General features: G+C 30.6%; 6 protein-coding genes and 1 non-coding gene across 11 annotated transcripts; 3 read left to right on the top strand and 4 right to left on the bottom strand.

Annotated features, from left to right (window-relative positions):
- Positions 1–709: 709 nt before the first annotated feature.
- Positions 710–4,957, bottom strand: Psidin (phagocyte signaling impaired). The gene is made up of 10 exons (XM_070299844.1): positions 4,675–4,957; positions 4,309–4,533; positions 3,965–4,218; positions 3,608–3,831; positions 3,182–3,491; positions 2,686–2,990; positions 2,322–2,580; positions 1,995–2,240; positions 1,291–1,902; positions 710–1,108 (listed from the first exon to the last, which is right to left on the bottom strand). Exons 1-10 carry the CDS (start codon positions 4,733–4,735, stop codon positions 887–889), a joined length of 2,718 nt encoding a protein of 905 aa, XP_070155945.1. The 5' UTR covers positions 4,736–4,957; the 3' UTR covers positions 710–886.
- Positions 4,958–5,594: 637 nt separating this feature from the next.
- On the top strand, positions 5,595–6,903 carry LOC138938535 (replication protein A 32 kDa subunit). Its single transcript, XM_070305581.1, has 2 exons — positions 5,595–5,959; positions 6,256–6,903. Exons 1-2 carry the CDS (start codon positions 5,710–5,712, stop codon positions 6,717–6,719), a joined length of 714 nt encoding a protein of 237 aa, XP_070161682.1. The 5' UTR covers positions 5,595–5,709; the 3' UTR covers positions 6,720–6,903.
- A 609-nt stretch (positions 6,904–7,512) lies between these two features.
- Positions 7,513–9,130, top strand: LOC138938517 (uncharacterized). The gene is made up of 6 exons (XM_070305562.1): positions 7,513–7,860; positions 8,041–8,099; positions 8,190–8,315; positions 8,407–8,562; positions 8,646–8,831; positions 8,916–9,130. The coding sequence occupies exons 1-6, from the start codon at positions 7,653–7,655 to the stop codon at positions 9,063–9,065; spliced, it is 885 nt and encodes a 294-aa protein (XP_070161663.1). The 5' UTR covers positions 7,513–7,652; the 3' UTR covers positions 9,066–9,130.
- Positions 9,131–9,249: 119 nt separating this feature from the next.
- Rps23 (ribosomal protein S23) lies at positions 9,250–10,267 on the bottom strand. The gene is made up of 3 exons (XM_070305572.1): positions 10,187–10,267; positions 9,668–9,827; positions 9,250–9,585 (listed from the first exon to the last, which is right to left on the bottom strand). Exons 1-3 carry the CDS (start codon positions 10,188–10,190, stop codon positions 9,318–9,320), a joined length of 432 nt encoding a protein of 143 aa, XP_070161673.1. The 5' UTR covers positions 10,191–10,267; the 3' UTR covers positions 9,250–9,317.
- A 1,325-nt stretch (positions 10,268–11,592) lies between these two features.
- On the top strand, positions 11,593–18,213 carry Daxx (Daxx-like protein). 5 transcript variants are annotated; one of them, XR_011447234.1, is made up of 7 exons: positions 11,593–11,753; positions 12,078–12,223; positions 12,386–13,547; positions 13,702–14,391; positions 14,464–15,150; positions 17,630–17,835; positions 18,197–18,213. XR_011447234.1 is itself a non-coding variant. In XM_070299807.1 (6 exons), exons 2-6 carry the CDS (start codon positions 12,170–12,172, stop codon positions 17,641–17,643), a joined length of 2,607 nt encoding a protein of 868 aa, XP_070155908.1. In that variant the 5' UTR covers positions 11,593–11,753; positions 12,078–12,169; the 3' UTR covers positions 17,644–17,883. The 5 variants fall into 5 exon arrangements, 4 of the variants coding, with proteins under 4 accessions (XP_070155908.1, XP_070155890.1, XP_070155899.1 ...); XM_070299807.1 differs by lacking the exon at positions 18,197–18,213 and having other exon boundaries at positions 17,630–17,883; XM_070299789.1 differs by lacking the exons at positions 17,630–17,835; positions 18,197–18,213 and having other exon boundaries at positions 14,464–16,448.
- On the bottom strand, positions 15,341–17,794 carry Kfase (kynurenine formamidase). The gene is made up of 8 exons (XM_070299831.1): positions 17,668–17,794; positions 17,487–17,577; positions 17,226–17,327; positions 16,586–16,720; positions 16,212–16,290; positions 15,924–16,115; positions 15,707–15,842; positions 15,341–15,631 (listed from the first exon to the last, which is right to left on the bottom strand). Exons 1-8 carry the CDS (start codon positions 17,677–17,679, stop codon positions 15,482–15,484), a joined length of 897 nt encoding a protein of 298 aa, XP_070155932.1. The 5' UTR covers positions 17,680–17,794; the 3' UTR covers positions 15,341–15,481.
- Positions 18,214–21,593: 3,380 nt separating the features above from the next.
- Positions 21,594–21,666, bottom strand: Trnar-acg (transfer RNA arginine (anticodon ACG)). Its single transcript has one exon. It is a non-coding gene; the product is annotated as a tRNA-Arg (tRNA).
- Positions 21,667–22,962: the final 1,296 nt, after the last annotated feature.

The raw sequence follows: 22,962 nt of genomic DNA, 5'->3' as shown, positions 1-22,962 counted from the left end.
CGTGATACCGACAAAATATTAAAAAATCGTAACTATGAGTAAATTGGTGTGTAACTGCTTAATTCGATGAATTAATTAGCAAGCATTTATATAGCCGATCTTCGATCACGTTAATTGTGGTGCGCATCAATAAACATATAGATTTGAAGATTTTAAAAAATTTAGCAGAATATCCATTCTCTTCTAATTGAAATTATACACTCAAATATAAAATAAATACTGCGATCAAATTCGCGAAAAACTTTTCTGTGATCATGCTAGCAATTACAAAAAATTCAGTAAAAAATTTGTCATTTACCTGATTATGATTCTACTAGATTGTTTGAATCATTGCTCTAACTTATTATCTCTAAATGATTTATTAATATGTATAAGAGGAAAAAACACGAATTTTTAAAAAATATATAATTTTAAATCCATATTATTTTTTAAAAGAAAAAAATTACGTAAAATGTTGAATTATGAAAGAATGTAGATTTAAAAAAAATATAAGTAAAATTATTTTATTTTAATGAAGAAATGGCACGTAACTAAGGATGCATAAGCCATACTTTAAGCTTAATCCATTCTTTAGATGTAAAAATTCTATATTCCTTGAAAGAGTATTAGATTATTTGTTAGAATTTTTACATATGCACATACTTATTATTTTGAAGGAATCAAGGAAAATATCATAAGCTAATTGAATGGCAGTGTATCGAAATAATTGCGCAATGCTTTTCACACACAAATAAAGGTTGGTTCAGATATTTTAATCAGCATTAAACCATTCATTCATTATTTATAATTGATGAGAGCTAAGAATTATGTACAGAACTCTTGAGTTATTTTTGAAAATTATGAAATAGACGGATATTGTTCTTTGTACAAATATTATCAAATAGTTTCAGCTTTTTAAATTACTTAAAAGCCTTAATATAGGCTGAGTGCGAGACTTGAGAGATCTACAACTTTGCCTAAGACTCGCTTGTCCGCGTTTTATAATGGTGACGCATACATCATCTTTCTCATCTAAATCTGTATATAATTCATATTTTTCAAATTCTGTTAGAACCGCATCTAAATTTTCAATTCTCTCAATAAGTAACACAGCCACTTCCCTCCAAACCTGTAATACAATAAATAATCGTTATAAAAATTGACTAAGCTCTATTAAAATTTTATAAATATATATCATCTCAATAATTAATGATAGCCATATTTAATTCCATGTACATAAAATGTTGCGAGATTATCAATAATATGCTTTAATTTAATATTAAAAATTATTTTTCTATAAAGAACAATTACCTTAGTCTCATTAGTTTCATTTATCATGTTCGATTCGATTTTCTTATTATATTTTTTTTTATTTTTCTTTTGCGAGGTATGTGGTTCCGATTGTACCGCACATACACTACATATAGCGCTAATGATCGCTAAAGATTCACTGCAAGTTGAGGCTCTAAGTAAGAAGTTTTTAAAAGACACTGGTTTATCCCACTCAGGGATGGGTAATGTCTGTAAGCAAAGAGACGTTCGCAGCATTTGTATGCAATCAAAGTCCGGACAAGAAGACTGAGAAAGTGAATTTGCAAGGCACGCTATAGTCCTTAATTGTTCAGAATAATGAGCTTCACGTAATCTTTCTACAGCATCTAGCGGAACCAATATGTTGCATGATCTGTTCCGTTTTCCATCCGTATCAAATATTTGTAATATTTGCGGAATAATTTCTTCATCCAATTCTTTAAGCTCGGCAGATATTTGAGAAAGAAAAATTGAAGATGATTTTGCACTCGCTGCTAAAATACGTAGTATGGCATTTCTCGCTGAAAGCAGTCTTAACATGCATATACGTGTCTCCTCTTGCATTCTTGGATTCTTTTCACTCTGGTTAAGTGGCTCCCACCCACGAACAACCTATTTAATGCCATATTTTATAAAATTTATTACTGGTCAAATTGGAGTCTTACATTTCTTTGAATTATACCGTGTCTCTCAATTATATTTACCTCCAAGTCACGATTATCTCGTAAAGATGACCATCTAATTGTATCAAGATGAGGTTGTATATGCATACTATTCAAAGTAGAAATTAAAGAGGTAGTACTGTCACACCAACATAAATCAAGTAACATCTTATCTACCGTTGTCATAGCGAAGTGAAACGAATTATCTAATCGTTCTCTCAACTCTACAAATTCCTGAATTTTTATAAAACTCCCGTATTTATATGCAAACGTTAAATGATCTGCACTCTAAAAAAACAATCCATGGATTAGACTTAAATAGATTCTTGTCCATTGTTTCTTAAATCTGTTATACTTGAAAACACATACATCCTTATAGTTGGCTATGAAAAATTTCGCTGTATGATCGAGAGTTGTTGAGGCCAGAGGCAAGTTACCGAGAGGCGCGAGAAGAGGCGCATAGAGATGACCCAGTGAATCTAGTTGAAGATGTTTTACATCAAGTAATGCGAACGTATGATCAGCCGCGACCACTAGACCAGCCTCCAAGTAAATACGCACGAGCAAAATTTTTATATGAAAATTTACAGGACTCGACAGAAGACCGTGTTCCAATAACGACATTGCCCTGTAAGTCCATCGTTTTAAAAATGTGCATGTTTTCAAAATATTATTAGCAGTTTCTTATTAATATCATAATTAGCTTTGTTATCATATAAAAACATATTATTACTTATAAAGAAAAGATGCATCATTAGTGTCAACCCATAATTGATGCAGCAAATGAGTAGCTAATAGAATATATGGATCAGCTGGACAGAAATCAGTTGGCAATCTATCTTGCATTGGACATAATTCATTGCCTTTTTCATACAAATCGCATAATCTCTTTATTAATTGTTCCTGTTTACTTCTGTCCACTAAAGGAGGATGATGAAAACCACAAATACGCCGTAATTGCTCCAAGTGAATATGTCTTTGCATCTGTTGTACAGTAGTTGGAAACTCATCTGACATAATACCTACATCTTTTTCAATCTATAATTCCGTAAATAGTATTACATTAAGCAATTTCAAAGTATTTCAGTTAATATTATTGGAATAAAAAATGCACTCTTTTGATGAATTTGATTTTAATATTTGTAATATTTCGCATATATAAATATATTGAAATTTAAGTATCTCTTATCAGAGATTAATTTTAAAAATCCAAGGTTTGGTCTCCTTACCTTTTCAAATAATTCAATCTTCATCTTGGATGTAAGCAGATTTAAATATAATCGTAAATCACCAACCACACAGCCCTTTTCTCCAAATTGGGTGAAATATTCACGCATAAAGTCTACAGGTTGCAAACTACACTGTAGATCTTCACTAATATGGACATGCTTTAATAAATCTAAACGAGCCAAATATGGTGCCCGAATACTCTTTTCAGATGTATTAATAATATTGTTAAGAAAATCCAAGCATTCTGTCGGTTGTTGAAACTTTAAGGCCGCCAAAAGATAACTTTGATAAAATGCCCAATTGTCAATGCTATATAATAAATATGACAATTTTACATATAAATGTTGAGATCACTATACTATCAAGATACTATAGATATATAAAAGTATGTGAGAGAAAAAATATTGCAATTAGATTTTACTCACTTCTCTTTAATAAGTTCGCGATATGCATTAGCAGCCTCAGGAAAACGTTGTAGTTTTAACAGAATTGTAGCTTTCTGTTGTGGTACATATGAAAGATGCGAAGCTAAAGGACTAGACAATACATTTAATATTTCTTCATTTTTGTCTTGCAATTCCAAAATCATTAAATAAAGCTGTACTTCTTGTTCTGCTTCCATTTTTCCTTCCCTTACTAATTTTAGGACCTAATGTAATCAAAACAACTATATTAATCATCTGCACAATATCTATTTGTGTATAAATTGATAGACTGTCTGTAACTAGATATAAATATATGCAGTTAAAACAGCAACAAGAAATAACAATCAATAAACAAACCATTCTTTCTGCCAATGGTAAAATAACTCCCTTTGCTAACTTTTGATCTGCGTGAATGGCTTGCATGACTGTACTCATAACAGCCCAGAAATAATATGGATTCTTAGGTTTCATTTTGTACAAGTTAAGAGCAGTTTGCTGCTGCTTTTTATAATCACCAAGGCGAACGTACGACATGAAAAGATGCGTTAAAAGCTCCTCGTTATTTGGATCTGCTTTTGCAGCAGCTTCATAAACTTCGCTAATTTTGTCAGCTATAAATTCAATACAAAAATATTTTAAACAATAAAATAATCATAATATAACTCTCCCATTCAAAATTAATAAGCAAGTAAAAATCTTACGTTGATGTATCTCCCTGTAACAGATAGTCATTGCCTGCAGAGTAGAATCCTCGCATGGTACCTCAGACCGCACTTTGTCCATGATAACTTGACACTCATCCTCCTTACCTAGCCGCAACAGGGCCAGAGCCTTGAGTACCCTGGCACATTGATTACTCGGATGTTTTTTGAGCACCTTGTCCGCCTCTTGGAGGGCCTTCTTATTGTTGCCATTATCTAGCCAGTCTGAAACCCAGAGAAGCTTCGTACTGGGTGCCGTTATATAACCTCGTCACCCTTGATCCCGAGGATACGACCGGACAGTTCGACAGGGATGAACACGATGGATATCAGATCCAATCTCGTCGTCGATAAAATTATACGTACCATAAATCGGTCGCAAACGACGTTCATTCACCGTGTTGTCCACATGGGTCTTAGTCGCCATGATACTTTTTATGGTAACATAAAATCAACAAACCGAAGACACGAACAATCCTCTATTTTCTCCACTCATCTTTAACAAGTTTAAAGACAGATTCGAATTATTCAAATATCTTTATGTCCCAAATCGGCTTTAATAGCTGTGCGTACTATCACGAAAAAAGATTTTTATTTTTGTTCTTTAGAAAAGCATGAGTGTGTAAAAAAGACCGGCAAAGCGCAACACTACAGGTCTGTTCTTTGTAGTTGCATCATGTTATATTTTTTATTCATAAAATGAGATGTGTGTAATCATGTGTTGAAAAGAAAAAGAGGACAAATAGATAATACAGGCTTCAAAAATAATGCGGCTATGAAAAAATAAACATTATTTAGACAAAGAAAATATTGGAGATAAAAAAAATTGGAGGATCTCTAAAAAATTTTAAATCCTTTAAAAAAATGGAGGCTCTCTAAAAAAATATGTATGAAGTGCTTTATCTAACATTAAGCTAGTATCAGACTTCAGCCCGTACTGAACTTCGCAGGAAGTTGAAGATTAAAGATTGAATTGAAAATTTGATTAATCATAACAAAAGAAGCTAAAATTTCTTTGTCTTAATTGATAAAATTTCAATTTTCAATCTTTAATCTCAATTTTCAATATATAGTCTGATATGGGCTTATGGATATACAATGTTTAATTGTATGGGATTGATCAGTCAGAACGTGAAAAAAATCTTTTTTTTTTTTTTTTTTTTTTTTTTGTTCTGATTGGTCAAATCCTATGCAATCTTAATCAGATATCTGCCAAATTGATGGAAATGCGACATTATTGACCTGCGCTCCTAATCTAACCTAAACTAACCCAACCCAACCCAACCCAATCTAATAAACGAGTTACATTTCACGCGCGCAAATTCAGCTTTGTGTTTAATATAATACAACAATACGACATATTTTTCCGGCTTCAAAAATTAAGCTTACAAATTCGCAATCATGTGGAATGAAAGTTCCACAAATTTTGGAGGTGGATTTCTGGATGAAAGCACACAAGGAGGAAGTGGAAAAAAGAGTTCGCAAAGTAATGACAGGAGCATCGTTCCTGTAATGATAAAACATATCACATCCTCAACAGGGGATTTGCAGATTGCCGGCAAAACTGTAAATACTCTTACATTCGTTGGAATCGTGCGTAATATCGATCAGGATACAACAAAAATCTCTTTTACTATCCAGGATGATTCAGGTGCTTTGTATAAAATATTTCTATTTTAATGATAATATGTATATATATATGTGTGTGTGTGTGTGTGTGTGTGTGTGTGTGTGTAATTGCAAAAAATTTTGTTAAATTAATATTTCATGACTTGAATAAATTTCACATTCATATATATTAAGAACTCTTTGCAATTAAAAAATCGTTGAAGCTTGCATATAATTATCTATTTGAATATTAAACGTTTATTATACAATTATATTAAAAAATTATTATACGATTATATTATTTGATAAGTTTACTTTGATTTTTATTTTACGTAATAGGTACTGTCACAGCTGTCATGTGGTTAGAGGCGGATAAGAATCCTACAGAAAGCATTTGCACGCAAGTTAATACATATGTACGAGTTTATGGATTATTACGCAGTCAAAATAATCAACAACACGTGCTGATTCTGCGTATGCATCCTCTCGAAGACTTAAATGAATTGACATGCCACTTTATGGAAGTTATGTATTTTATATTAAAGGCTAAAAAACCTGTCGAAGAATCCAGTTTACCTCAAACAACATTTGACAATACAATGAGCGGTATGTCACCCGATCAAATGGCAGTTCTTGAAATTGTTCGGTCATCAAATGAAGCAGAATGTGGTATTGACAAACGAGATATTCTGACACGACTGCCAAAACATGTTATACCTCGCATAGACGAAATATTAGATTTTCTTCTCTGCGAAGGACACATTTACACAACCAGTTCAGAAGATTTCTTTAAAGCTACCTAAATGCATATTGCATATTAAGAAAAAATCTTATTTAAATTTATACCTAATACAAGCTATTTTAAGTTTACTACATATATATCTGTTATAATTTTTTTCTCTTTAGGTAAGGATAAGGAATTAAAAATATTTTTTTCCATTTATATGTAACAGCAACAAATTAATGAAATATAAATGATAATTTGATGTCAAATACACAAATGTATACTTTTTAAGTTAAAATACTTGTTATACTAAAATACTAATGTTATAAATATTTAATAAAATATTTTTTTATAAAATATCTGAAAAAACATTCTTTGGAGCTAATTTTAATATATAGGTTATATTAGACATCATATATATCTTCTATTAGTTACAGATTCCATAATAAATTAGAATTATATTACTAACATAATTATTTCGATTTTTATAATATACATTATTATTATTATTATTATTTTTATTTTTTTATTTTTTAATGACGCGTGCATTCAATAAAAGAATTTATTTCCTAGTTATCTCCAGGAAATAAATTGAATATATTTGAGGCTCACTAAGGGTGCGTTCCGTTTAACGATCGCAATGCTCACGGTATTATTTTATCCTTGTTGTTCACCGAAAGTTAAACAAAGACAAATGATACTCGCAAGCATTGCGGTCGTTAAGTGGAACGCGCCTTAAATAAACTGTCTCGATTATTTTGGCCATTTTGATACGCAATGAACGAAGTAGATACGAGTTTCTCATCTTATTCAAATTCAGTATTCATGTCTGTCGTTTGAAACTTTTTAACATTATTTTTAAATATATGCAGCATCGCTCGTTTTGCTGATATTTCCGCAAAATAATATAACGAATGTTGTGTGTTGAGATAATTATAATTTCTTCATATTTTCTCATTCGTCGTTAAACGCTTTGTGAATTTTTTCATGTGTATCCATGTAATTTGCTACTATGACTGATACGAACAATGTTATGACAAACATATATGACACCTTGATACACTTACGGTATCCACATATCACTAACGCAGAGTCAAAAGACTTGGAAGCAACAATTCTTAGTGGTGAAAATCGCATTTGCTTACTTTCTTGGCTTCTGACAGAGAAATCGCCGTCGATCAACGCTTATTTGGAAAGGCTGAAGGATGTTGCCCTGGAAGGTCTCTTTCTCTCATTTGTAATTTGGTGTAGTTATTTTTAACACACAATTAAGCCTAGAATATATATAATATTTCTAAAATTATTATTCCATAAGAAATTTGTATATTTATGTGTACAATAATATAAAAAGCACACATAACATCTACGACATATAATTAAAATAGTATATATTTTTTTAGATCAATTATTCAAATATTACTCTCAGATTGGAATCTGTAACAACAAGGATATATTACTGGTTTGTTTATAACATAATATATTTTGTTATATATAAGATCATAATAAATTACCATTACTTATATATTAAAGATACTTAATTTTATATTAGGGTAAATGTTCCTTGAAGGAACAGCTACCAACTTTAAGATTATTATTGGATTTTATGAAAGAAGTACATATGAAACCCTTTGTGAATGTAAATGAGACAGAAAGAACACTTCATGATATTATTAAGGTATGTTAATATTGAGTAAATACATATATTATACATTTGCTTAATATATTGGTAATTAATATGTATATATATATATTTTTTTTTGGTTTAGCTATATATTGATGTCGATCAAATACCTTCTCTTTCTGTGAAACCAAAAGTAAGTTACGCTGAAAGTATTAAATATTTCAAAGAAAGTGAAACAGGAATGTTGAGTAATGATTGCGGAGATATTAAAACTAACTTGGATGAAGATTCATGTGTAGAGGTATGAGAGAAAAAAGACTGTATTAATGAAATAATAAACAATTAGAATGTGCAAATTATTATTTTATATAAATATTATTATAGACTGATGATAGACTAATCAACGATAAACAAAATACATTATTCGAGAAGGAAAAAGAAAAGTTTATAGAAGCATTTCAGACAATTTCATCTTGGCCAGTACAAACCAGAAATTTAGACAAAAATATTTCTGATTCCATTTGTTCAGACATTAAAAGTATATGCTCTGATTTCAACACTTTAAAAAAGGTAAAGAAATTTTATATTTATTGTCACTATATAATGTAACGTTAATATATGTCAAGATATATCTCCAATCATATTTGTGTGAAGGTGCTGCAAGCAAAAGACGAGATATGTAATAAGAAAAATTTAGCAGCATTACCGAAGACTACTACACCTTTAAATAAAGTTATAGAAGATATAGTTATTTATAACGAAGAACTCGAAAATTGGAGTATGACAAATAATAGCGTTGATTAATTTTGTATTTATACTTACACATAATTCTAGCTATAATTATTAAGCATAATTTATATATATGTAATGTAATCCAAATATTTATAATATACAAAGAACAGAAAAATCTATTTCTGAAATTTCATTATACATGTATTATAGCAGTTTTTATAGTATAAAAGGGGGGATATATATATTGATAGTAAAATTAGAATAAAACAATTGTCTAAATTATATTTTTATATTTGTCAATACATCTCTCTAGTAGTTGACAATTTAAGATCTAGGTCGTTCTTTTTTCTCTTTGTAGAGGGCTAATAAAGAAACATTCGCGACCTTCACCACCTTGAATCGTACTCCAGGAATATCACCAACAGCATGACCCTTCCGACCGAAACCTGCCACTAGAACTTCGTCGTTTTCCTCAATGTTATTGAGACAACCGTCCCTCGGTACAAAAGCTGTGATCTTTTTTCCATTCTTGATCAGCTGTACTCTGACACACTTACGGATAGCGGAATTTGGCTGTTTGGCCTCTACTCCACTATTAAAAAATAAAATACCAATAAGTTACATTCTAAATGCAAATTTTATATATAAAATATATAATTGTACAGGCTACATACACTTTTTCTAAAACAATTCCTTTAGCATGAGAGGCACCACCGAAAGGATTAGCCTTCCATCTGGTTCCCAAATGTGCCTTTTTGTAGTCTTTGTCATTCCATCGTTGTTCACGTCTGTGATTCACGTGCTTACGCGCCGTACGAAGACCTCTAGGTTTACCTATAATGCAAAATGAATAATTTTAACGGTTATGTCCTGTGTCTATTATTTTCCTAGATAAAAACGAATATCCTTTGTGAATAAGGATGTTAAAAGTATCTTTATATTCAAACATAATATAAAAATATATTAATATTTATAATAATTGACATTAATATCTCCGACAGTATCGGTCCATTTATAAGACACGCTACCACAATCGAGTTACGGGAAAAATATATAGACATGTGTTTGTAAATATGAATAATAAAGGAAATAAATTGAAAGAAATATATTGGCAAAGAATTCATCAAAATAGATGTCTTTATAATAGTTTCTTGAAAAATACAATAATATTAGAGAAAAGTCTTTACACATACCCATGCTTGATGTGCCTTATAACCGGAAAGAATCACTCGTCCATAAGCATAAATGCAAATCGAATAGTGAATTCAAACTGCATCATATCCGTTGTCCGTTGTAGAATCCGATAGGAGAATTTGCATTCTAGGGATTTTAGCCAAGAGTAGCGTTAAGCCCGTATTAGGCCCGATATTACATTTGTCGTACGACAAACTTTTCAAGCGCATTGATTAGCTAATTTCTAGAGACTCCAGAAAGTTTCTATTTTGCAGCCAATCAATGAGCTTAAAAAGTTTGTCGTACGACAAATGTAATATTAGCCTTAGACTATGCATTGAAATTGAAATTTGACCAATCAGGACAAGGAAATTTTAGTTCCTTTTATCCTGATTGGTCAAATTCCAATTTTTAATCTTCAATCTTCAATTTTCAATACGTAGTCTGATACGAGCATTAGGCCAATATTGCATTTGTCGTACAACCTAACCTAACCAATATATTTTAATACGTATTAACACTAAGTATTACACTAGCCAATCATAATCATTCCATTCTTTAGAGAAAAAGCTATGATTGGCCAGTAGTATTTAATACGTATTAAGGTACATTTTCACGAGGCATTAAAATCGATCATTTGCGCGACAACAAAGATCACGTGATCGAAATGGATGAATTAGCGGCCAGATCGTCATCACTCATTCGTCCATTTTGATTACGTGATCTTTTTTTATCGTTCAGACGATCGATTTCAGCGGCTCGTGAAAATGTATCTTTAAAGTATATTGGTGTAAACTAGGCCATTGTGAACACAAGATTTCATGTCCGTATCAGACTACGCATTGAAGATTGAGATTGAAGATTGAAAATTGAAATTTGACCAATCAGGATAAAAAAATTTTAGTTTCTTTTGTTCTTATTAGTGAAATTCCAATCTTTAATCTTCAATCTTCAATTTTCAATGCGTAGTCTGATACGGGCTTTACGTCTGTTGCATGATAGCGTTTTCGAATGAAGCAGGTTTAATCGCTTTGAAAGCGATTAATGACGTCATTGCATCATCTCTGCCAATAAATGACTGGAATTCATAGTAAAATGTAGTGATTAATTGATCGGGTTTAGATTAACCCGTTCATTCGAAAACGCTATCTGTCGAACATACTGATTCGTTGTCCGATAGAGAATTCCTACAGTTTCGAAAGTTACTTGCGATCGTCCTATCAATACATCCGTTATGGCGCGTCCCTGTCTCTCTGCTATTGTTCTTTACATATAACATACCATCCTATAGGATGAAATTTCCTTAATGATTGACCAATAAAATCATTCACATATTAGTAATATTTTAATTCGCATACTTCAGTATTGTACGAATAAATATCGTAAAAGTTCTGTATACACTTTTTCGATCTTTTATCATCTCTCCTTTATCGTGTCATGGCATAGGAACTATAAACTGCTGTTGAACCTAGATGTATCAATTATTTTCTGTTGACTTTGTACCAACTCCATTAAAGTGCGGGTTTTTAGATATTTGTTTCAACCATATTTTTTAAGAGTGAATCCATCTATAAATACTACGTAATTGTAAGTAAGGCAAAAATTGCTATCTCTATTTCCCGGAAATTCAGCGCTTAAGCTTCTCCTAAAGTTACCGTTTTCAAGAAACTCAAGATGTAAGATTTGCTTTATTTTCGAGATAATGAATTTTTCGTGAATTTATGCCGCGAGATCGTTATCAAGACGATCCCGAATATATCTTTTCGGTAATGAAAACATCGCGAAACGTTAACTACATTATCGCATAAACTGCGAATGGATACTCGATGAAGTCGCGTTGCTATTCGTGTCAGAAATGTTATTCGTGATAAAAATTGTATATTACTATCTTAATATATTATTGTTCGACAGGAGGTCGTTCAAGACAGTTTGGGAGGCATTAGGTTATATGCACGGTTGGCGGTAACATCTAAATTCACATTCTACTTCTAATAAAGGAAATCATGGAAATGGAGATTATCTGTATCTCTTCCGACGATGAAACCGATTCGCAAAAGGTTTAGTAGAACTCCAATAAAATTTCTCTGTCTATTTTGTATATTTTCAAAACAAACTATAAGAGTAACTTTGTTTAATCGAAAAAAAAAAGAAAACATGATACTGAAAATACGACTTTAGAATTTATATATTATTTGATTCAAAATTTTGTTGGGATATAGGAAAATAGGAAGGCCAAATTAGGTAATTATGCTTCCTTTATTTGTGGGAAGACAGGAAATTTCTCTAACGATGATAAAGTAGAAGGAAATAGTTTGAAACGAAAAATGTTGAAGATAGATGCAGAAGAGAAAACTCAAAATAATGTGGAGAAGAAGAAAAAATTAAATACAGATGGAGATATACCTATAGAAATAGTTGAAGTTAAATTTCAGCCTGATTTAAATCATATATCTGATAAATCTGATACTGATAATTCTGATAAGTCTGGTACTATGCAACCGAACAAGGACCAAGAAATAATAATTGAAAAGCCAAAATTGATTGTGAAAGAGAAAAAAAAGATATCATATATTGCACACGATGTCTTTCCACTATTTATAAGTTTATGCCTTCAAAAAAGTAAGGATAAGGATAGGAAAGATATGGAAAAAATTGTAAATAAATTAAAAAGGCGTTATGAAGAGCTGGATCCGGAATACACTAGCTCGGAATATTTTGTCTCATTTTTAAACGAAAAGCGTGCTGCTATTATGTACAATGATAAAAAAATATATGTGTATATAGAAGAAGTAATGAATGAGATGAAAAAAAGTTTCAAAAAGAAGTCCCATCTATTGTCGTCTAATGAAACCTACGATGCAGTTCCCTCTACTTCATACGCTGCAAATAATTTATCGGTTAATAATGCAGCAAAATCAGACTGTGACATTGATAATGAGGAGAATGCAAATCCTCGAACAAAAAATAAAATTAAAATGATATTGCAAGCCATGGCAAAATGTGAGGGAGTAATTAAAAAATTGGATGAAGCAGAAGTTGATTTTGATAAAGAAGATAATAGTACTTATATAAAAGTTGAACGATATAAACAAAGGATGGTAGAATTGTATAATAAATATTGCGAATTAACAGGAGAAAATGCTGATGCAGGACGTGTATATTTGCGTCCCAAGCATATAAGCGCAACCCGGATTGTTGCTGTCGATCAAGCAATAACAAATTTCATTAACTCTAAAATCGCTCAACGAAATCAAATGAAAAAGAAAGAAGCTCTTGCAAATGATGTAATATTCCCCGATTACAGAGACATCTTGGAATGTGTTAATAGATGTAATGATAGAAGAAATTTAGGTTTAGACAGAAGAAAACAAGAACAAATGGGTAAGATATGTGAATCCATTTTAATATTTATTAGCATTTATGTGTATGTATATGTGTATGTATGTAATATAGATATCATAATTTAATGTTATAAATAAAATATACATTTAATTGTTATATTTATATGTATTTGTTATATTGATATATATTGCAGCAAAGAAAGCTTTCTTAGAATTAGGAGAACTTTTACAACGCACAAGACGTAACGATTATTGGGACACTTTTTCTTTGTATCTTGAAAACACGGAAGAAGATCCAGCTATAAAAGATAAAGATTTAGCAAAGAAATTAATCGACAATCGCACTGAGGGTGAAAAGAGATTAGCTGCCGTATTTGAAAAATATACAAAGAAACAAGAAGAAATAAAGGAGGAAAATGATATTGAAACATTGGAGGAAGAAGAAGAAGAAGAAGAAAGTGTCTTGGATGATAAGAATAACAGCAAGGATGATGTATCTATAGCTAGTTTAAGTGAAGAGGACAATGATAATGAGAAAAATATAAATGAAAAAGACAACGGATTACTTGTAGAAAATGGTATAAGTAATATAAGTACAATAAATATATGTCGAAATACGGATAAAGTTATATCAGATAAAACTGTATTAGATATATCACAACAGAAATATGATAAAAAGGATAAAATAAAATCTTCTGTGAAAGAAAATAACATGATAGTATTTAAGAATAAGAACCAGAAAACTAGTGTGAAAATAGTACATAAAATATGCAATGGCAATATTGTTACAAAAAATATTGTGGATATAGATGCAGAAAAACCAGAGGATTCATTACCAACATGTTCTACAGCAGACTGCACAAGTAATATTAATAGGATTGAAGGTTTGTGAATTTAAAATTTTCACACAAAGAGTGAGAGAAGTCATATACATGTTTTTTACGTATATGTTGTAGAAGATCTACCTGAGGTGATAACAGAGGCTATGTCCAAAGCGATAACAAATTCTGTAATAGAGGATGCAGCAGATATGATACCCACAGTTGTAGCAGAGCCAATAATGGAAGATGTCACAGAGGTGATGATTACAGGTGATGAAACAGAGGTAATAACAGAGAATGCGACAGATGTAACTGTAAGCAAGAATCAACAGGAAGAAGAAAAGAAGCCTCTACTGCGAGTGCGATCATTTGCAAAACCTCCCACGACTTGGGAAGTGGATAGTCGACAGAAAATAATTAAGATTGCCCAGGAAAATGCATCAAAAGTAACAAACCAGCTGAAAGAAGTAGTTGATCTGACCAATGAAGCGATCAATAAATCAGCACCAGTAACCAATAAGACACCACCTGTTACAAAGTGCACCATACAACTTGGAAACAAAGTAGTTCCTGTGGTGAAAAGTCAAAGACTGCTAATACCAACAAATAGGAATATTATCAGTGTTCAAAATATTACAAATAATTATCTAAAGGTAAATACACAAACCGGACAAATTATAGCACCTGTACGCGATATTTGTGTTCGGTTACCATCTGCTCAAACAGCTACTATTCGACAAAATCAACCACAAAACCCAATCACTGTGAGAAATGAAGTGCCCTTTAGAGGAAACGAGACGATATTACGAATTATTCAACAAGGTAAGCCGATTATAGTATCCAAAAAATCGGCGGTGCAATCCGTCTCAAAGCAAATAAATGTGCATTTGCCAAAGACGAAACCCAAATGACTCGAACCTTTAGTAAGGGCTGTCTTTCTAGATCATTGTTACACGAAAACCAGTATGAGCTGATCAATACTTGGATTTTAATTACTCCTATCATACAAAACATATGTGGTTTATAAGCCAAATATATTGATACATTAATATAATCCTTAATAAATTTTATTATCAAATTCAAATATTGTATTTTATATATTTTATATTGAAAGCATAGCGCCTTATAATAAATATTTTAGCTTTGTATTCTTCTAATGAGTATTTGCATCGGGTTGAAGACACTTCAATATCAATTTAGCTAGATAATAGTTTGGATCCAGAAGTTTTTCCACTATATCGAAGTGATCGACGTTGTTTCGAAGTAACAGGTATTCTACGTTATCCACTATAGGAATAATTTTCTAAAACAATAATATAATAACTTTTAGCTATCATTTCTTATAATGATATTTACACAATAGTATTTAGTTCAATACCTGGGCATATACGCGTGATTCGTTCACAAATACGGGAGAATCGCATTCCCCTACAGTCACGATAACTTTCAAGCCACTAATATAACGATCCTTTGCTTCATCAAGGGTAGACAAACTCCACTTTTTAATTTCCTCGCTGAAATATCGAAAAAAGTGTGTAAAGTATGTATCTATAATGTGGTATTAAATATTTCATTGAAATTCATTAATTACTTACTTGGTGAGCTGAAGAGCTTTCGCATAACTGGTGTCAACTAGAGGTTTTATGTTATAAATTCCACCTATTAATATAATTTCTTTTAATAATGCAAAATATCCTTGCTGTATCATGCGATTGATCCAATCGTCGTCATGCAACAGAGTTGCAGCCAAATGCGCTCCGGCACTATGTCCAGCGATGCATATGTATCTATATGTATATTTTATTTTTATAGTTGAAATTTATTTTTTAAAAGAATATGTATAAATCTGATATAAATATGATTAAAGATTGAAAACAACCTACTTGGAGCCTGAATCGGCTGCATATTTTAATATTTGCGCGACCGCCGATTTTATCTGCGCTACTATATCTCCAAGTTTGACTGAAATAGAAGAAAATATAATCAATTACACTATTCTAATATAAATAATCTTTAATCTGTACGCAAAATTTATATCTAATATAATAATGATTTGTGAATTTCTGTAATACTCTCATATATTCTTTACGTCCAAATTTTTTAAGCTACACAAATTATTTTTGTGAAACAATGGCTGATTAATTTGATGTGTAAATGTTGTAATAATCTTATGAAATATAGACTATAAATATAGATAAATAATTGAGATCAAGAACAAAATAGCAATAAAATTTAATATAATTTGTTACCATCTTACCATTCGGACACAGATCGTATCCAATTGTGATTACTTTGATTTTATTTTCAACAAACAATGGTACTGAGAATCCAGTGAGATCTTTACTGAATTCCTGCCAGTATCCACCATGGATAAAGACAAATATTGGTGCATCTGAAATACACATAACTATCTTTTAATATTTATATTTTAATAATAGACTATATTGTAATTGGATATGAATGTAAAATATTATTAGAGAAAGTAACACAAATTTAACAGCTTACAAAAGCGTTGAATGGAATATTAACATTTTCGTCAAAAATTTACTTTGATAGTTGCTTGCTATTTTATTTCAAATTAGATGAATTAAATGAACTGTATTATTATTCGTTTATAGTAGTATGTATTATATAAACGTTTATCATGTTTGCGTATCGCGAAAAATGATTTATAGGTCATATATTATCTATTTATACATACAGGTAGATGCAATTTGCAAATAAAAAACTCTATATTCTGATCTAGGAAGTAAATCTCTTATTTATTGGAAACAGATTTTCTTTTTTAATGAAATTTGAAGCATCATTTCTATAAGTTTAACTTTGTTATTTTCTTTATATTCTCTTATGGTTTCAAATAATGTCATCTTCCATTATATAAAATTATTGTTACATACCTTTAGGTAAATCGGTGCCATATATATCGTATTTTGCACGCTCCGTAGGGCCATACGGCACATTAAGTTCACATTTTATAGTTTTTTGAACCTTTCCCGTAACTGGAATAATAAATAAAAGTCGAGTCCCTTTAGTAATAAAATAATGTTGGAAAAATTGCAAAATTAGGAAAACTTTAACAAGTTTATAAAATTTATCGCAATGATTATTTTATAAACTTACAATAAAAAAAAAAAAAGCTTAATATGAAACTATATTACTTTTTGCACAGAATGCAAAGAATTGCTGACACATCTCTTTAGATCCATATCGTTTATTCCATTCGCTTGGGGTATACAGTCGTTCCTGCTCCTAAAAAAAAGAAAAGACGAATATTATACCACGTCATTTCAATGCTTTTCAGCAAGAATTGCGTGAATCAATCTCAACAAGACTACATACAGACATAGCCATCCTCGGTTAGCAGTCTGCTGATTCTTCAGGAATATCGCGGGTTGTTATTCAAGGCGAAGCTCGTTAGAAACTGCTTCAGAGATACTACTGCATGCACTTTCCTGGCTTTACGTGTCACTGTATGTGAATATTTCAATCTCATGTACACTTCGTTGCGTAAGTAAAGAAGGCGTATTATAATAAAACAAGTACATACATATATCAGTTTCCGTGTGTGGTTATCATATGGCGACTAATCGGTTTCTTTTTTTTACTAGAAAAATTTGTATTTTATCTCAGAGTATAAATCGAAACTTATATCCGATAAATATAAAGATTACCGCGAAATTATATATATATATTTTTTTAAAGGTAAAGTAGACGGTTTTTTTCAATATTTTATCACATAAAAAATATTTATAAATTGTAAATTACTAAATTTGTTGTGTGTATGATATAATATAGATAAATTGCGCCGTTATCAGAGGAGACCGATTTATCTATTTATACATTTTAAGATATTATTCATTATTTTTAGATATTGTACATTCTGTTGGTCTACATCCAACTTTCAGTGAAATCAACAAAGTTAAAATTGAAAAATTATTACACTTTTCTCGAGTAATGTTTAAGTTTTTAGCAAAAATATCTCTACATTTTTCACAATTGCATATTTAGAAATTTATATGAGAAAGATTGAAATCTATTTCGCATAAAATAAATAAGACGTACACATGCATATTATATTAAACATATCCTTTGAAAATCGATATGTAAATTATTCATCGATTCGACATAAAACTCTCGACAGCGGGAAACAATGATTTATCTTTATGTTGAGTAAAATATAAAATAAAATATAATTTAATCGACGAGTGAAACATTCTTGCAATGTGAAGAATATAAATGATTTTTATATATATTAATATCTGTCAAAATAAAATAATCGGCCAATTTTATTTATAATGATTTACATTTACAATATTCTCAAGCAGTTATTCTTATTATTCGATTGCGTTTAGAGATTATTCTATTATGTACACTATAATTTTGCCAACTTAAAATTTAATAAAATTTCAAACAATTTTAGCAAAAGTAACCTTTGCATTCAATATAGTCAAGTCATAATAATTACTCGTTATTTGCAATGGAACTGTATTAATTACAATTAACCATGAAAAGATATATCTTATAATTCAATGTTAAACGCATCCGCTTGCCATTGATTGTAAAAACCTCAGTTACGTCAGGATTCTCTATGTGATTAAAATCCAATTATACATATACATTGAATCTCGTTTTATATGGTACATATATTCTGCGATATATCATAGCCTCGCTTTATTACCAATGTTTGTCCTTAGTGTCACGAGTAAATAGACACAAGAACTTTACATATGGTATGCAGATGTACCTTAATGCACTTTTAAATAAACATTCTAAATTAATCTCTTACGATGAAACGTGCACGCACAGTTTTAATAAAACTTTTTTTATTGATAATCGCGATATAATAAAATAGATTATGATTTATGAGGCAGTTCTGTCAGTTTCTCTTGTAACGTATCTTATGTAAAATTAAGAGATACGAATTTTATAACGCAGTAAAATTCTGAAAATTTCGTTTTGTAATCATATAAGTTTTTTTTTTTCATGTATTAAATAAATTATTATTTTTATTATATATATTACATTATATTATTATATCTTTTATAGTATTTCTTTCTTATATTATGTATCATATACCATTATAATTATACTTGTATAGTGTCAATGATTCGTATGACCAGATCATTATTCCTATATTTATTGTTAGATTTACTTGTCGGTACCATACTATTATATAATGTACAGCGAAAATAATGAATGAGAGAGCGAGACGTACTTTATTGTAGCCACTAGAATGCTAATAAATTTTCCTAAATACATATGTTATTCTCTCTCGTTTATCGGACCATCGTATGGAGACACGTACACGTCTCATTGTGCGAAGGTAACGAGAGAAGACTACAGGAGAGAGATCGCCGGATTGCGAAGGTGGAAAACCAGAAAAACCGGCCCTCTCTTCTTTCTCTCGCTCTCTTTCTTATCCTTCTCTTCGTCTTACCCTCGTTCCCCTCGACCGAGAAACGATAGAGTAGAGCTACAGGTACCCGTGCCAGCTGATATATCGAGAACCGTGCCGCGTCGACGCCTACCCACAGACCGCAGGTAAGAGAAACCCATCGCGGGCAGTCAAAAATTTTTGAGCTGATTCATAGGAACGCTCATGCGGCCACCAGTTCGTATTGCATTGCCAAAATTCCATTCGAAATTTGTCGACCTGAAATGACCGTTATTTCTAAGATACCAAATGACTTATTCAGGTGTTTAAAAAGCCCGTAAAATTCACGAAAATGTAATTAACAAGATATATATATATATATATATATATATTTAAAAAATTAAAAAATTGCATTTTACGTATTAAATGTAAGATTGTACAATACGAAAATATTTTTTCTTGTGTAAATATAAAATTTGTAGAAAAGTGGATATTGCTAAAATTGTAATCTCTTAAATTTATACAGTTAAAATTTAGCACTTTACGATATATATATATATATATATATATATATATATATTGCGTCTCGAGATAAAAATATCTCATAAAATTATGTTAGAGAGAGAGAGAGAAAGAGAGAGCGTAACGAAGGTAGCATGGGATAACATAATTAACAAGAGTTCATGATGACTTTATCTGGCCGAGCTTCTTTTTCAAGATGAATACAACTCCTGATACTTGAAATACCAAGAGGATCATCGACCTCGAATTTTGAAAGGGTACGGCAACCGGAATTTTGTTGTATCGTAAACGTTGATTAGACTCCTATCATCAATGAAGCACAATAAGTCTAAAAATACCTAAATATATCCTTTTTTATTTTTCTTTAACTTTTCGAAAAATTTTTAAGAAAAAAATTTCTGAGATTTGTTGGAAAAATTTATTAATATAATAATGTGATTTTCTCTCTCTGTTACTTCATCTGTTTCATCTATTTTTGAATTACTAAACAACATTAACAAGTCCCAAAATGCATTTCTTATTAATTAACATAAAAACTAAGGCGTAAAATAACATATCAGAATAACCACCGGATTTTCTCATAATATACTATGTCCTTCTTGCGTTACTATTGTTTCTTGCGTGCAGAGAAAGAATCAACAGCGAAGGGTTAATTTATTTGACCCATCAGTGAATATTCTCGACAGCAATTAGTACTGCATGTAACGTTGAATAAGTATTTTTTACGCGCATAGCGTCTTGATAGCGACAAAAGTATGCGCGATAAGATGACATATAAGACAAAAACAGATACAGCCTTAACTTGTTTATTTACTCGTTTTAACAAAGAAATGATTTTGACATAAATATAATATAGTAGATAATATTATATAGTTATATCACACACAAACAACATCGTTCAAGTCATTATATGCCAAAAAATATGAAATCAGTATTTGAAAAATTAATATAGAATATATATTAATCATAGACAATGTTTATGATATTAATAGAATACATAGCTGGAACTATATATATATATGTGTGTGTGTGTGTGTGTAAAATTTGAAATTTGGCGAGTTTTATGTACAATTTGAAAAAATGTCGGTATGTACATGATATTGAAATATCATCATATCATGAAACATTTTTTGCTTTTTTTTTTCTTATCTGGAAATGAACTATTTTCTATATATCTTAAGATATTTATAATAATTGATTAGTGAGTGAACAGATATTTCATTCTTTCAAGAATAAAAGATATTTTACTTCTATTACATTTGTAAAGATCTTATGTTTTCTATACATTAATAAAAATTATTAATTTTTATTAATTTGTTTGCGCGTGCGTTATGTTTATATAATTTAAATTTAACAAAAAATAATTGTACGATCCTGCCAGGATTCGAACCTGGAATCTTCTGATCCGTAGTCAGACGCGTTATCCGTTGCGCCACAGGACCGTCCTTGAATATACGCTTTTTGTAATGAGTCAAATAATTCATATATTCATCATTTCAGTAATTGTATAAAGTATAAAGTTATATCATTGTTTCCAGCTTGCCAGATTTAATGATTTCAGATCATCCAACAGATATTCCTTCGGATTTTGTTCACATTTAAGTTCTACGTAAGATTACAATTCTTCTAATGATGTATTTATTAAATTGTTTGAGAAATAGTGGCTCTTTGATCGTTGCTTTTACATCTGAACTTTTACCTGAAATGCAAATATAACTTTTCAAATTATATCAGAATAAAAGAGTGTTTAAATAGTGTATATAAAAATAGTGTTTAAATTAATATTATTTTAAGAATGTAGACGCATATATATATTAGTTGAATGTTTCTTGAATGTCATCCCTGACAATGAATCACAAGCACGTGCAGAATTATATGTAGCAATATAATTATCGTATGCAATACTGTGACAACGTGTATTTTATATAATATTGTGAGCTTTTAAGATTGTAATCTTAATATATATTATGGTTTTTATCTTATTAGTCTTGTTTCGTATATGAATAAGAACAGTTATAATTTCCCAGATTGCACGATACGAAATATGAGTTATACCATATCAACATTTTTCACGATCAACTGATATCATTATTTTATCAGTGCTGAGTTGTAACAACATACGATTGTGTGCGAATCAGTTCGCATCACAAAAAGCAAGAATATATAAAAGCTTACTTCAACAGAAGCGCTACTTTCGTAAGAAATATTAGATTGTGTAAGAAATGATAAATCGCAACATGTATCTAATAGATAATTATACATACACATTTTAATATGTTCCATTTCTTACAGAATATTTTTCCGTTTTTTCCGAAGCAATTAGTATACTAATATCTATATATATGTATGTATACATAGATCACTTATAGCAGTTAAAGCAATTAAAATGTCTGCACGAAACATTCACAATTTTAGATACGATAAATACGAAATGGGATATAAATTTTGCGGCATATATTGCATACATGAATAAAGCGATTATTTATCGCGTGCTTCGAAAAAATGAACTTAATCCGTTTTGAACCCTTGCATTTTGTGATCCCTTCTTTAGAGCGCTACCACACATAGGATTAAAGATCCTCTTCTCCGCGGTGCAGCTCGCTGCTGATTCATTCCAACCCGTGCCTGGAGTCTGGGTGAAGTCCTACGTGAACGGAAGATAACGAGATGGTTCGACGCGCTGTTCTACGAGATGACTCAAACAGCTGGCTCTATATTGCTCCAATGTCGGATGCTTT

The sequence above is a fragment of the Polyergus mexicanus genome, unplaced genomic scaffold (assembly GCF_030449975.1).
Source record: "Polyergus mexicanus isolate NDT 795.1 unplaced genomic scaffold, iyPolMexi1.0 SCAF_1, whole genome shotgun sequence".
Lineage (NCBI taxonomy): Eukaryota > Metazoa > Arthropoda > Insecta > Hymenoptera > Formicidae > Polyergus > Polyergus mexicanus.
This window is presented reverse-complemented; position numbering and strand designations above follow the sequence as displayed.